At 40.8% G+C, this 12951-nt stretch overlaps 1 protein-coding gene across 2 annotated transcripts in view; it reads right to left on the bottom strand.

The window, feature by feature from the left end:
* Window positions 1-478: 478 nt before the first annotated feature.
* The window catches only part of LOC134529828 (RING finger protein 207-like), a 60582-nt gene continuing 48109 nt past the window's right edge, over window positions 479-12951 (bottom strand). For both annotated transcript variants that reach the window (XM_063364317.1, XM_063364318.1), the window contains one exon: window positions 479-4743. In XM_063364317.1, coding sequence (XP_063220387.1) covers window positions 4365-4743 — 379 coding nt within the window. In that variant the 3' untranslated portion in view covers window positions 479-4364. The remainder of the gene's footprint in view (window positions 4744-12951) is intronic.

Here is a 12951-nt window from a genome sequence, read left to right as displayed (position 1 = left end):
CTGAATTTTTTGGGTTCGATATTTTTATGCTGTCATCATTTGTGGGTTTTTTTTCTCCGTTTTGTTAGTCCATTTTTCTTTGTTTGCTTTTGTTTGTTGACCATATTCCTGTTGTGGAGTATTGTGTGGTGTTTATATCCTGACAAAAGCAATTTTTTGCTTAATTTGTGTTTTTGTTTTTTGTGTTTTTTGTAGTTTTCTTCTACAGACATACATTTGCATAGCAATGGTGTATGTCCAAAAGCTTACATCAAGTCAATTAAGTTTACCTTGTGAGATTTATTAACTAAGTGACAAAAAAAAACATGCTCAAAAACCTCCTTAGAGCATAACATTTTTTAAGTATCTAAATATTAAAATTAGTTAAAAATATATAATCCTTTTAATTAAATAAAACTATTTCTTTGTGGAAAAATTCAAAATACCTAACTTAATGTATAATGGGCAGACAAGTATGAAAAAAAAAATGAGATAACACTTTAGTATAAAAATATTTTACTAACTTTTCGATGACATACAGACCAAAACAAAGGAAAACATAAATTTAATACAAAATAAAATGACACACTACAAAGTGCAGTATATAGATGCAAATCTAAAACAGCCACATTGATATGTAAATTCATTACACCAAATCAAGCAATGATTGGCACCTTAAAAGTACAATGACTAAAAAATCTTTATTACATGAAAAATAATTTTTTCACTCAAATAAAAATAGTATATACAATTATAACTGATACAAAATAATAACTTTTAAATATCACTAACTATACAAAACTAAAATAAATATACAAACACAATAAACATAAAACAGTAGGCAGATTTCAACATCCAAAAACAAATTAACTGAACATTTATATCAGGTTACGAAATACTAAACTTAAAAGTTTAAAAATGATGAAAACTTTATTTTGTATTTACTGTAATAAAAACATAAAATAATTGCATGAAGAAAATTACAAAAGACATTAAAAATTGCATGCCAAATTTACCAACATAACTAACAAAATAATTAAAAATTTCATATTTATACTTAATAAACATAAAACTGTAGACAGTATTCAACATCCACAAACAAATTAACTGAACATTTATATCAGGCTACGAAATACTAAACTTTAAAGGTTAAAAATGATGAAAACTTTATTTTGTATTTACTGTAATAAAAACATAAACTAATTGCATGAAGAAAATTACAAAAGACATTAAAAATTGCATGCCAAATTTACCAACATAACAAAATAATTCAAAATTTCATATTTATACTTAATCTTAAAAGAAGACACAAAATTAAAATAAAGGGACAAGGAGAGAGAAAAATCAATGCCTGTAAATAAAAGTATGTTGAAGCATATTAAATATAAAACTTTCATTCTGGAAAAATCTAAAAAAAATTCTTACATGATTAGATAGCTCTAACAAATCAAGTCTGAAGGAATGCCGGTAAATGAAAAGTGTAAAAAAATTTATTTATCCGTAACATTTTGTCATGTAAATTTTATGACCAAATTTGCACAAAGGTTTCACAGAATTAGTAACACACATGCATGAGTGTAACATGCAGCAACCTGTCAATCCTGTGCTGGATAGAAAAGGTGATAGATACTAAGAGTAGTATCGAACCCAAAATGTTAAGAAATACTGGCATAATTGACTTGTATGCAGGATGTAGACTACATAGCAGAGGGTGCATTTTTTCTCGCTCTCCAGGTAAAAAAAAACAATAGAAACAATTCCTAGACAAGATTATTTCATATTCCTAAAATATCAGACCAGTTCTACAGGAACGGAGTACATCCCCTGATGGGGTGAGATGTGAACAGCTCCAGGTTCTACAGGAACGGAGTACATCCCCTGCTGGGGTGAGATGTGAACAGCTCCAAGATCTACAGGAACGGAGTACATCCCCCTACTGGGGTGAGATGTGAACAGCTCCAGGTTCTACAGGAACTGAGTACATCCCCTACTGGGGTGAGATGTGAACAACTCCAGATTCTACAGGAACGGAGTACATCCCCTACTGGGGTGAGATGTGAACAGCTCCAAGATCTACAGGAACGGAGTACATCCCCCTACTGGGGTGAGATGTGAACAGCTCCAGGTTTTACAGGAACTGAGTACATCCCCTACTGGGGTGAGATGTGAACAGCTCCAGGTTTTACAGGAACTGAGTACATCCCCTACTGGGGTGAGATGTGAACAGCTCCAGGTTCTACAGGAACGGAGTACATCCCCTACTGGGATGAGATGTGAACAGCTCCAGGTTCTACAGGAACGGAGTACATCCCCTACTGGGGTGAGATGTGAACAGCTCCAGGTTCTACAGGAACGGAGTACATCCCCTACTGGGGTGAGATGTGAACAGCTCCAGGTTCTACAGGAACGGAGTACATCCCCTACTGGGGTGAGATGTGAACAGCTCCAGGTTCTACAGGAACGGAGTACATCCCCTACTGGGGTGAGATGTGAACAGCTCCAGGTTCTACAGGAACGGAGTACATCACCTACTGGGGTGAGATGTGAACAACTCCAGGTTCTACAGGAACGGAGTACATCACCTACTGGGGTGAGATGTGAACAGCTCCAGGTTCTACAGGAACGGAGTACATCCCCTACTGGGGTGAGATGTGAACAGCTCCAGGTTCTACAGGAACGGAGTACATCCCCTACTGGGGTGAGATGTGAACAGCTCCAGGTTCTACAGGAACGGAGTACATCCCCTACTGGGGTGAGATGTGAACAGCTCCAGGTTCTACAGGAACGGAGTACATCCCCTACTGGGGTGAGATGTGAACAGCTCCAGGTTCTACAGGAACGGAGTACATCCCCTACTGGGGTGAGATGTGAACAGCTCCAGGTTCTACAGGAACAGAGTACATCCCCTACTGGGGTGAGATGTGAACAGCTCCAGGTTCTACAGGAACGGAGTACATCCCCTACTGGGGTGAGATGTGAACAACTCCAGGTTCTACAGGAACGGAGTACATCCCCTACTGGGGTGAGATGTGAACAGCTCCAGATTCTACAGGAACGGAGTACATCCCCTACTGGGGTGAGATGTGAACAGCTCAACTAGGTGTGGACTCCTAAAGGCCCGGATGAATGTAATCAGCAGTTCACATTTAGCTAAGCAGCAGGTCTGCTGGAAATGACAGAAAGGTCTTCCCGACTGACAAGAACACGAACGTGCGTTGTCTGGCTTGTACCTGATACAAGCATTTTTTTTTGTGACCCTATAAATTACCATGACAAGTGCGACAGTGGCCACTGACAGACCCAGACTCAAAAGGCTCAGGTCTCCATGTGATGACCACCAACGTTGTGTCTGACCAAATAAAAAGTTGCAATACCAGAAACATCTTAAATACCAAGCAGGGCAACATGATTTTTGTCACCATAACGATGAAGTAGGATATCACCAGGAGACAGACCAGCAGAGAAGATTACTATGTCACCGGTGATAAGGAACTACAACCTTTTTGCAACTAAGGATGTATAAAACCCCTTTTATTCAGTAAATAATATAGAGCTTATGATAAGATCCAGACTATTTGCCATGATGAAGATTATGTTGCACATGGTTGGTACCCTCTTGGGCAAACAAAAATTAAGGAGTTTTCAGGGGCCCCTTAACTTCATCGCCTCCACCACTATCAAGAATCAAAAGAACATTCAAATATCCACATTTATCCTTTATTTAGGAACTTTTAAGGATTGTAACTGAAATGTTAGGACTTTTCAGAGTCCATATTTAATTAAAAACAAATTAAGGACTTTTTAAGGATATTAAGGAGACGTACTAACCCTATTGCATAAGAATTCACAGTTAACACTGCTTTCTAAGACATTATTTAATGACTTAATATACATTGTTTTTGATAGCAAGAATGTATTAGCATAGCTTCTAAAGAATGCTAAGGGGCTAGAGTTCTCCTGTCTGTAGAGAAACAGGAACATTCTATATATTTCAGGCTTCAGTTTTAATGGATGACTTTATTCAACTTAATCAATATTTTGGTGTCACAGTAGCAAGAGCTATTGCACTCTTACGAAGGTGGGCTGTGCCTACGCTTCTGCATCCAATCAGAGCCATGATTATACTCTGCCTACAAATTATGAACATGGAGCTTCTTAAATCAAGAATTTGATTTGATTTGTTCTAGAGTGATGAACATGCTGCAAGTGTACTGTACAAATTAGAGATGCATATGTAATTGAGTCAAGATGAATGGTTTGACAAATAACCTGAAATTAGATGTGTGACACAGGATAGTTGCTGCGATGTTGTGTATCAATGGCAATACCACATGATTAGAAACTACTATGACACCTTATTCCTCACTCTGAAGAGAACGCGTAAACTAGTTCAGATAAAAATTCTTTGCCATATTTTCTTCCAGAGAATAGGTAATATATTTAAATCTGATCTCATAATTTACAACTATGACATTAACTTTTAAACTTACATATTGATGAATTAATTCAATTTTGTTATAGTTTGTCACTTTTTTTATTTCTTTATTTGTACTGTGCCCACAAACAGTTAGGAAACTTTTGAGCTGAGCACAAGGTAAATAAATACAAACAACCAAATACACATACACATGAACACAAGTACACAATGTATGATGCAGGCACCAAACGCAGGGAGGCACTACAAACCGGGAAAGCACCGCATGCAGGTAGGCACCACACGTAGGTAGGCACCGCATACAGGCAGGCACTACATACATGCAGACACTGCAAACAAACAGGACTGTCACTACAAGACAAAAAACATCCAACACAAGTACAATCACCAATATTATTATGAGAATTATATTGTATTGTTGTTACAATATTTATTGCTATGTAAATATCAGATGATACTACCTAAATAATTTTAGTCACCTGATAAGTATTACACATTTATTTCCACCCAATAAAGAGAATATGGTTTTATGCAAATATATGCATAAGCTCAACCCAAATGTTAGTATTTGTAAACCACATATTTCATTGTTAACCAGTATGTTAATGATGATGAAATACTTATCAATGTCATTACAAGAGCTTCTGTATCACAGAAACATCAGGATTAAGAATTGTGTTTAGTAATCATATTAATTTTGAAGTGGTCAGTTATTTTGAAGTATTGCCTTTTACAGCCCATATAATTCATTTCCATTGCCATGTCAATACCTATGTTAAAGTGTGTTTAACTTTACTTACTACCTGTTGTCCTAGGTAAGTAATTCAAATTACATGTTTCTTGTGTTCCAGAGAGCAAGTTAATGAGTATATAAACAACTATAACTGATTAACAACAGTTCAATATTTAATTTGTTAGGAGTATGATATTACTTATTATTCAGAGAGAAATTTAGATTTACTGTTTACGTGCATTGTGGAAGGTAAATTTTCACATGAAAAATATACTGTAAAGCCCATATACTATTTGAGGTATTCTTTACTAAACCATTTATCTTGAAATCATTGCATACTTCTGGTTTATGTATTTGAAGTTCATTGGCAATTTTTTTTTCTATTTCTATGCAGAATTAACAGTGATATCATGCTATAATGACTTGCCAAAAATATCTTATGCTTTTACAAATCACAAATCAACTATATGTATAACTTTGGAGTTGATATTAGATGAGAGTCAAGTATTTAAGAAACAAAAAATAGTTACACAATAAATGTGTTTTATTGTCCTACTTTATGGAGTAATTTTATTTATAGCATTCTTTAATTCAGATTTCACAATTTCCCTCAATTCCAGGTTAAAGTCCGATTCTAATTCCCAATCTTACTTTCTTTCTGAATGAAATTATGGAAATTCAAGCAGAAGGTTATTTTGAAAACTTACATTTGAAAAGCTTGCAAGTATTGTGAAATATATAATTTTAAAAATTATCAAAATCCATGATTTTGTGTTTGTTCTTGTAAAATTCCTCTCTCCTGCCATTATATTTACAAATCAGTTGTGTTCCAAATGATTTACATCTGTGAATGTTTACATTGAAATCAAAACACTAACTGGTCATGTGATATTTTCTGTTTATCGTGATTCAAATTCACAATACATGTAATAATAACGCAAGCTATCGTGGTAACGGCAAATGAAACATCAACACAAACACGAAAACAGTGCATTTTGTACAAAAATTCATTTACAAATGGGAAGAAACATGTTATGCAAAAAATAAATCTTCGGCATTCAATTTAATAACTTATATAAGCATAAATCCAATTTTTACTAACTTTTTGAAGTGAAAAATATTTACGTAAAAAAAAGTATCAAAAATATAACATTAAGTTAATTTTAGTATAGTAATGACTAAAAAAATAGAACTAAAATGTTTATGAATAAAACATAGTTGGCCAGCCTGCTTTAAATTATTTACTTCAGCATTGCATCATGATTGCTCTTCAAAGTTGGAAGTAAAGATATTATTTATCAAGTCGAGAGAAAAGTTACGTTAATGTTGTATTTATGAAATAAAGCTGTTATACTGAAATGAGTTTACAATGTTTTTTTTCTCCCCACAAGTACAGAAATCTAACTTTGGTTAATTTAAGTGTTACGGATAAATATATATGGCTGCGGAAGTGATCTAACCTTTAAAAAAAATAATGTTTTTAGTATATTAGTGCTAAGCGAGTAGCATAAACATTGTCAGCTTACTGGCCAGAAAATACGAAAGTGTGGCAGGAATCAATTTATGTGAATCTATTTTACATCTAAATTATAGACAGTTCTTACAAACTACCATTCTAAATATGATAAAATTCCTTATATGGTACAATTGCTCCTTATGGCTTGCGAATCGACGGTTCCGATTCCAGATATAATGGGTGGAATCGAAGCATCGAAGAATCAACATGTCTAGCCCTAGTCATAACAGAAACTAACTTAATAATTAAAACAATCAAAAGCAAACACTTGAGCGTATATTACAGTAAGCTATGAGCACAATGCAATTAAATGATCTCGGGCAACAAAGTAAAAACTAGCATTTACAACATTACACTGATAATATATGAACTATGTACTATATGGAAAATGAAATGCAATAAATTACATTTATGCACCTGTTGCATAAACAGCACAAAAAAAGAGGTTTATGCATTACTCTAGCTGGTGGAATGGCTTTGTAGCCATTAGCTGTGAACTTGTATCTGTAAATCCAAGTTCTGAGGGTAAGTGGAAGCAGGTAATTTTCAGCCAGAATGTTAAGATTTACCAATATTATGTTTCTCTGATATCTGTTTATATTGGTGGCTTAAAGCAGTGTTAGTATGATATGGTGGCTATTATTTTCACGTTTATGGATGCACCTCTTAACTTTAATTGATAATTATAGCTATATATATTTAAATGTAATCATAAATTAACATTCAATAGTTATTACAGTTATCACCCTAACTGAGCATAAAAATGCTAAGTCGCATTTTCTGATTTACAGATACGTGCCACGTGCCACACATTAACACACTATTGGTAGGTTTTATGTTTTGAGTGACATGCCTATTTCACTCCCCAATTTACTATGAATAAACTACAAAGCTTGTGACAATTACATCCTGAGCAAACCTTGCTGTAGAATTCGGCTGTAAATTTATTACTGAAGATATTTAAAGATTTGAAACATCAAAATTTAGTACATGCACATAATTAAATATTAATATATATAAAATGGTATTGTTTTTATTTCAAACAAATACCAATGAAATACTGCTGAATCATTTAAGCCAATCCGTAGTAAAACATCAAACAAAATAATAATTCTAAAAATAAAAAATGTATAAAGAAAAATATTTTAAAAAAAAACATTAAATGTGATAGCTTTAACAATTTCAAAGACATCGGTATCTTAGTAACACACAGTTGTGCATAAAATAAATTTATATAGAAATGAGCTATTTTGGATATTAAAATATACTTATTTTAAAAAGCTTATAAATTTTTAGTTCCAAATATAAGTATGATCTGGTAGCAGTATATTTCTTGACTACTGCTCTATTTTTCAATAAAATTCCTGGCTACTTCAGACTTCCGCAGACTGTAGGAAAACCGAGAGCTTGATGTCCTTTTCCTCTCCTATGTGTCCGACAACTATTCTCACCAGAGCCTTTATGGTCAATTAACATTGCACAGCAATAGGTGTTTCAATCATTGACATAGTTTATGATGATTCCTCTCTCCTGATATTAACTAAAATCAAATTAATATAGTTAAAGTTAAGAGACTTAAAAGATTTCCTCAGCATTAGGGCGAAATGCAAGGGGTTAGTTTGAAGTCTTATTTAATGATAAATTGGCAAAAATTTTGTGTTTTCATTTAAGACAAACCTCTTGTTTTGTGTGTAATGATGGTCTCATGCAACATGTTATATATTAAGAACCCTCAATGCACTGGCATTGTAATTAGAACAGGTTATGGGCTCAGGATGCAAAATTACGTGTGCTGCGCAATACACAGTCACATTATTTTCGATACAAAAATATTTATTTTGTGTCTGAATGTCGGCAATAGGGTTAACCATAAAAAAAAATGTGATGGCTGATTTAGTTTCTCTCCTAATTAATTGGTACAGAGATGTTTTGGAAGTTATACATCTTTAGGCATAATGTGAATAAATAATGAGTGAATTTTATGATGCACATGCACAATGCAACAAAATTTACACAGGATGAAGACAAAAAAAGGCTACATACAAATAAATAAATAAATAAATATATATATATATATATACACTGTTAAATTTTATACTTTAGTGATTAACTACTGGTCCATATCAATAAAACATTTATTTATTGCAAATATTAGCAACACAAATAGTTTCTATAAACTTTTTCAAGTACATTTTCAAGTGTATTTTTATAAGTGAGATTATGTTCCTGTATGTATAATTTACTTGTAATATTGACGTCAGCCGGGGCTACGCCCCATGAGCCTAGTCAGTCTCCGTTTCCTCAACATTCCTCTCCCCTTCCCCGGCATTTGTACCGCCATGTACGTAGTCGTGTGTTTGAATTGCGCGCCACGAACTACCACAAGAGGGCGCTTAGAAGCAGTGCGGCGATCCCTAAAATTGCTATGTTAATATTAATTGTAAGCCTTTTTGTTGTTTTCATCCATCTTCGCCCCAGTGCTGTGTAGTTTACTTGTGTTTCTTTAATTTAAATAAGTTACCTTAAATAACTATAGACGTTGCCCGGGCGGACCCGAACAGGCACGGACTTGGACGAGGATAGGAATGCTTTTATATGAATTATCATTAAATAAGTATATAGTAACAAACTTTCCATTGTCAGTAATTTTTATATATTTTTAATGTTTATCTGTAATTTACTCAACTTTCGCCGGGGCACGGAGTCGTAGAATACAGTAACGGTAATTGTGTTGGCGCGAAGGGCGCCATGTTGCCACCTGCGAGCGATGAGCTCAGCCCAGTCCATCTTCATCACTGACCGAGAGCAGACGCGCCAGCACCCCGGGGACTTCAACCTTTGTTCTGCACTGACCAAGTAATTCTGTCTCGTTAAGTATTTCTGAATCTCTTTCGCTCGTCATCCTCGGGGCAGCTCTCGGCCAGCGGGCTGTTTAATTAATTAATTGTCTCAGTCGAGTTTTTTTTCATCACCGTGTAATAAGTATACTTTGCAGCATGGCCACGTGCGTGGACCATGCCCTCACCTAAACCGATTCGTGCCTCAGGCTTTTTAACCGTGTAATGTGTAACGTGTAACGGGCGTGTAGAGAGACGTGTTAGTGAAATTAAATCTGGAGAATAAATATAAAGTGAGTACTTATTTAATCACGTGGTGAGTGAGTCTAGGAGTGTGGCGTGCCCGACGCCTAGAGCGGGCCAGGTCTGGGTAGCTAGGATAGAAAGGGCTGGTAACTCGTCCCCACTTGGGCTACGTCACGCCCTGAGTGAGAGACTCCGCCGGGTCCACGTGCCCTTCCACGTGGTGGCGCCCATAGTTAACATCTCGAAATCACCGGCAATGCGCGATCAGCCCTCAAATGGCGCCCAAGAGCGTGGGGCGAGTTACATCTTCCGCGAAAACCAGACCTGTACGAGCGTGTGAGATAGGCGGTTGTTACGCGGAGCGCGCGGAACTAAAGTTCGCGCTGGAACTATTGTTCGCGCGGAGCGCATAGCGGGACTCTGGCGCGCCGGCCACGTGACCAGCCGGGCGCGCGCTTCCAGGAATTCGCTGCGAGCAGCCAGGTGGCCGCATTCCTCGCGACAACAGCAGCCGGGCCAGGTCAGTGTGTGTGTGTACCGCCATCCGCGTCGCGTCGCGTAGCGAAGGGAAGAGGGGCAATCGAACGGCCTCACCACCACACGACCATGTCGGACAACCACGGACTTGACAAAAATCCGGGCGCGATTAAGGCAAGTGAGTTGTTTCAAAAGAATAGCTTATATTGTGTTATGTGCGCGCGACCGCGCCAGGTGAGCGGGACGGCGATTTCTTCGTGGACGGACACGTGCGTGTGCGTAGGACAGTATGAAGCGCAGCCGAACCACGAGCAGGCAGAACGGGCGGATCAGTTTGAGGCGGGACACGGGAAGTGCACGGATGCGGAGTGTGAGGGCAAGACGCGGGAGGGAGGCTGGTGCCGGAACTGTCGCGCGTTCAAGCACACGGCGTGTTTCGCGAAGTCCGAAATAATCTCCTTTCAAGACGGGTGGTACACGTGCCAGTGGTGCCACCACGTGAGAATAGCGGGCCCGTCAGGCCGCAGCCCGGTGAGAGACGCCGCCGACACACCACGGAGCAGGGTACCTCTCATAGGACACGTGGAGCTACCGGAATTTGCGGGCAGAACCAGCGACGATCCGCGGAGATTTGTACACGCGTGTCGGGAACGCCTGAATCGCTACGGAGTGCCGGAGTGTGAGTGGGCGAACAGGGTGAGCACCGCGCTCAAAGGCGACGCCAAGACGTGGTGGCAGATCGTCCAGGAGTATGACATGCCGTGGACCGAGTTCGCGAGATTGTTCGAGGCCAGATTCGCGGACGTGAAGACAGAGATGAGAGTGCGGACGGAGCTGTATTGTCTCGAGCAAGGCGCGACGGAGGCGGCGGAGGCGTTTATCATGAAAAAAATACGTCTGTACAAGCGGCTGTTTCCCGGAGAAGAACCTACCGGAGTGCTGGAGCGGGTAGTTGACCTGATGCGCCCGGAATTTCGCCCGTATTTACGCCCGATGACGCGGCGTCCGGCAGAGGAGTTCGTCCAACAGGCGCGCGTCTTAGAGCAGGACCTACGAGCTGTCAGACCGACCAGGATCCACGCCACCCTGAGCACCAAGCAGGAAGACACGACGCCCGCCGACACCAAGGCGCTGGTGCCCTACACGGCGCCCACCCGAGACCAAGCTAGGCGCGACGAACCCGGACCGAGCGGCCACGCGCAGCTGACATGGCGGAGACGGACTACCGGCGGCAGCCCACCACCTCAGTGCCACACGTGTCCACCAGGCACGTTCCATTGGCACGAGAACTGCCCGGTGAGGAACAAGTTCCGGCCTGACTTCGCGGCGCAGCAGCCGTCGGGAAACGGACGGCAGGGGGCGGCGCGCTAAGACAGCCCACCTCCCCCGCCTCACCTAACAACAACAGACCTACGGCGGCGGGGCCTCTCCTGGGTCACGTGGGAGCGGCGGAGGCCGACCTGTTGCGCATTCCGGTGGTTGTCAACGGGCGCGCAGTCCACGCGCTTGTTGACACCGCCGCCAGCCACAACTGTGTGGCGGCACGCGTGATTGGCCGTGACAACTTCGAGTACCACCCGGGCCAACTCCAGCTGGCTACCACGGGGGACGCCTGCTACACCCAGGGCGTCGCGACGCTGGAGGTGGACGTGCGGGACCAACGGTCCGTCACGACGGCGCTGGTGGTGGAGCAGTTACGTGATGACGTCATTCTGGGGCTACCCTGGCTCTACGAGCAGCACGCAGCCATCGACATCCGGGCCGGCTGCGTCCACGTCGGCACCCAGGGGCGGCGGACCATCCACGGGCTGGGTAAGCCTACTCCACCAGCAGTAAACCAGGTCAGTCTCGACGAGTTCCAGCACGGAGTTCCCCCCGAGTTTCGTGCTACCATCCAGCAGGTCCTCGATCATCAGTGTAATGTGTTTGCGTCCGCGGACCCGCTGAAACGTACCACCATAGCTGAGCATGCCATCCCGACCCATCCTCACGAGCCAATGTTTATCCCACCCGGTAGCTACGGCCACGTTGGTAAACAGACCATCCTAGACCAGGTTCAGGACATGTTGCATGACGGGATAATTGAGCCTAGCGAAAGTCCGTATAATTTCCAGGTCGTGTTGGCAGAAAAAAAAGACGGGAAACTACGCTTCTGTGTCAATTTCAAACCTATCAATAGAGTGACAATTAATGCCCCACCCCCCCTGCTGAACATAGCCGACACACTTTCAGGCCTGGGTAACGCCAAGATATTTTCTTCCCTCGACCTAAAATCTGGGTATTGGCAGGTGCCGATACGTCCGGCGGACCGACCCAAGACGGCGTTCACAGCCCCAGACGGGCGGAGATTTCAGTTTTGCGCGATGCCATTCGGCCTACAGGACGCCCCCGCTACCTTCCAAGGGATGATGACACGGGTCTTAGACAACTACTCGGGCAAGTTTGCGGCCGCGTATCTGGACGACATAATTGTTTGGTCTCAGACGTGGGAAGAACATGCGCATCATTTAGCATTAGTCTTGGAACGCCTGGCGAGCCATGGTCTGACATGCAATCGCGAAAAATGCCACCTGGGGACCACAGAACTAGATTTCCTGGGCTTAGTGGTTAACGCGGACGGAAACCGACCCACGGAAAAACAGCTGAGTGTAATTATCAACAAGGAGCCCCCACGCACGCGCAAGCAACTGCAAAAGTTCTTGGGGCTAGCTAACTGGCTGCGAGCCTT

This window comes from Bacillus rossius, chromosome 2, assembly GCF_032445375.1.
Source record: "Bacillus rossius redtenbacheri isolate Brsri chromosome 2, Brsri_v3, whole genome shotgun sequence".
NCBI classification, from domain to species: domain Eukaryota; kingdom Metazoa; phylum Arthropoda; class Insecta; order Phasmatodea; family Bacillidae; genus Bacillus; species Bacillus rossius.
This window is presented reverse-complemented; position numbering and strand designations above follow the sequence as displayed.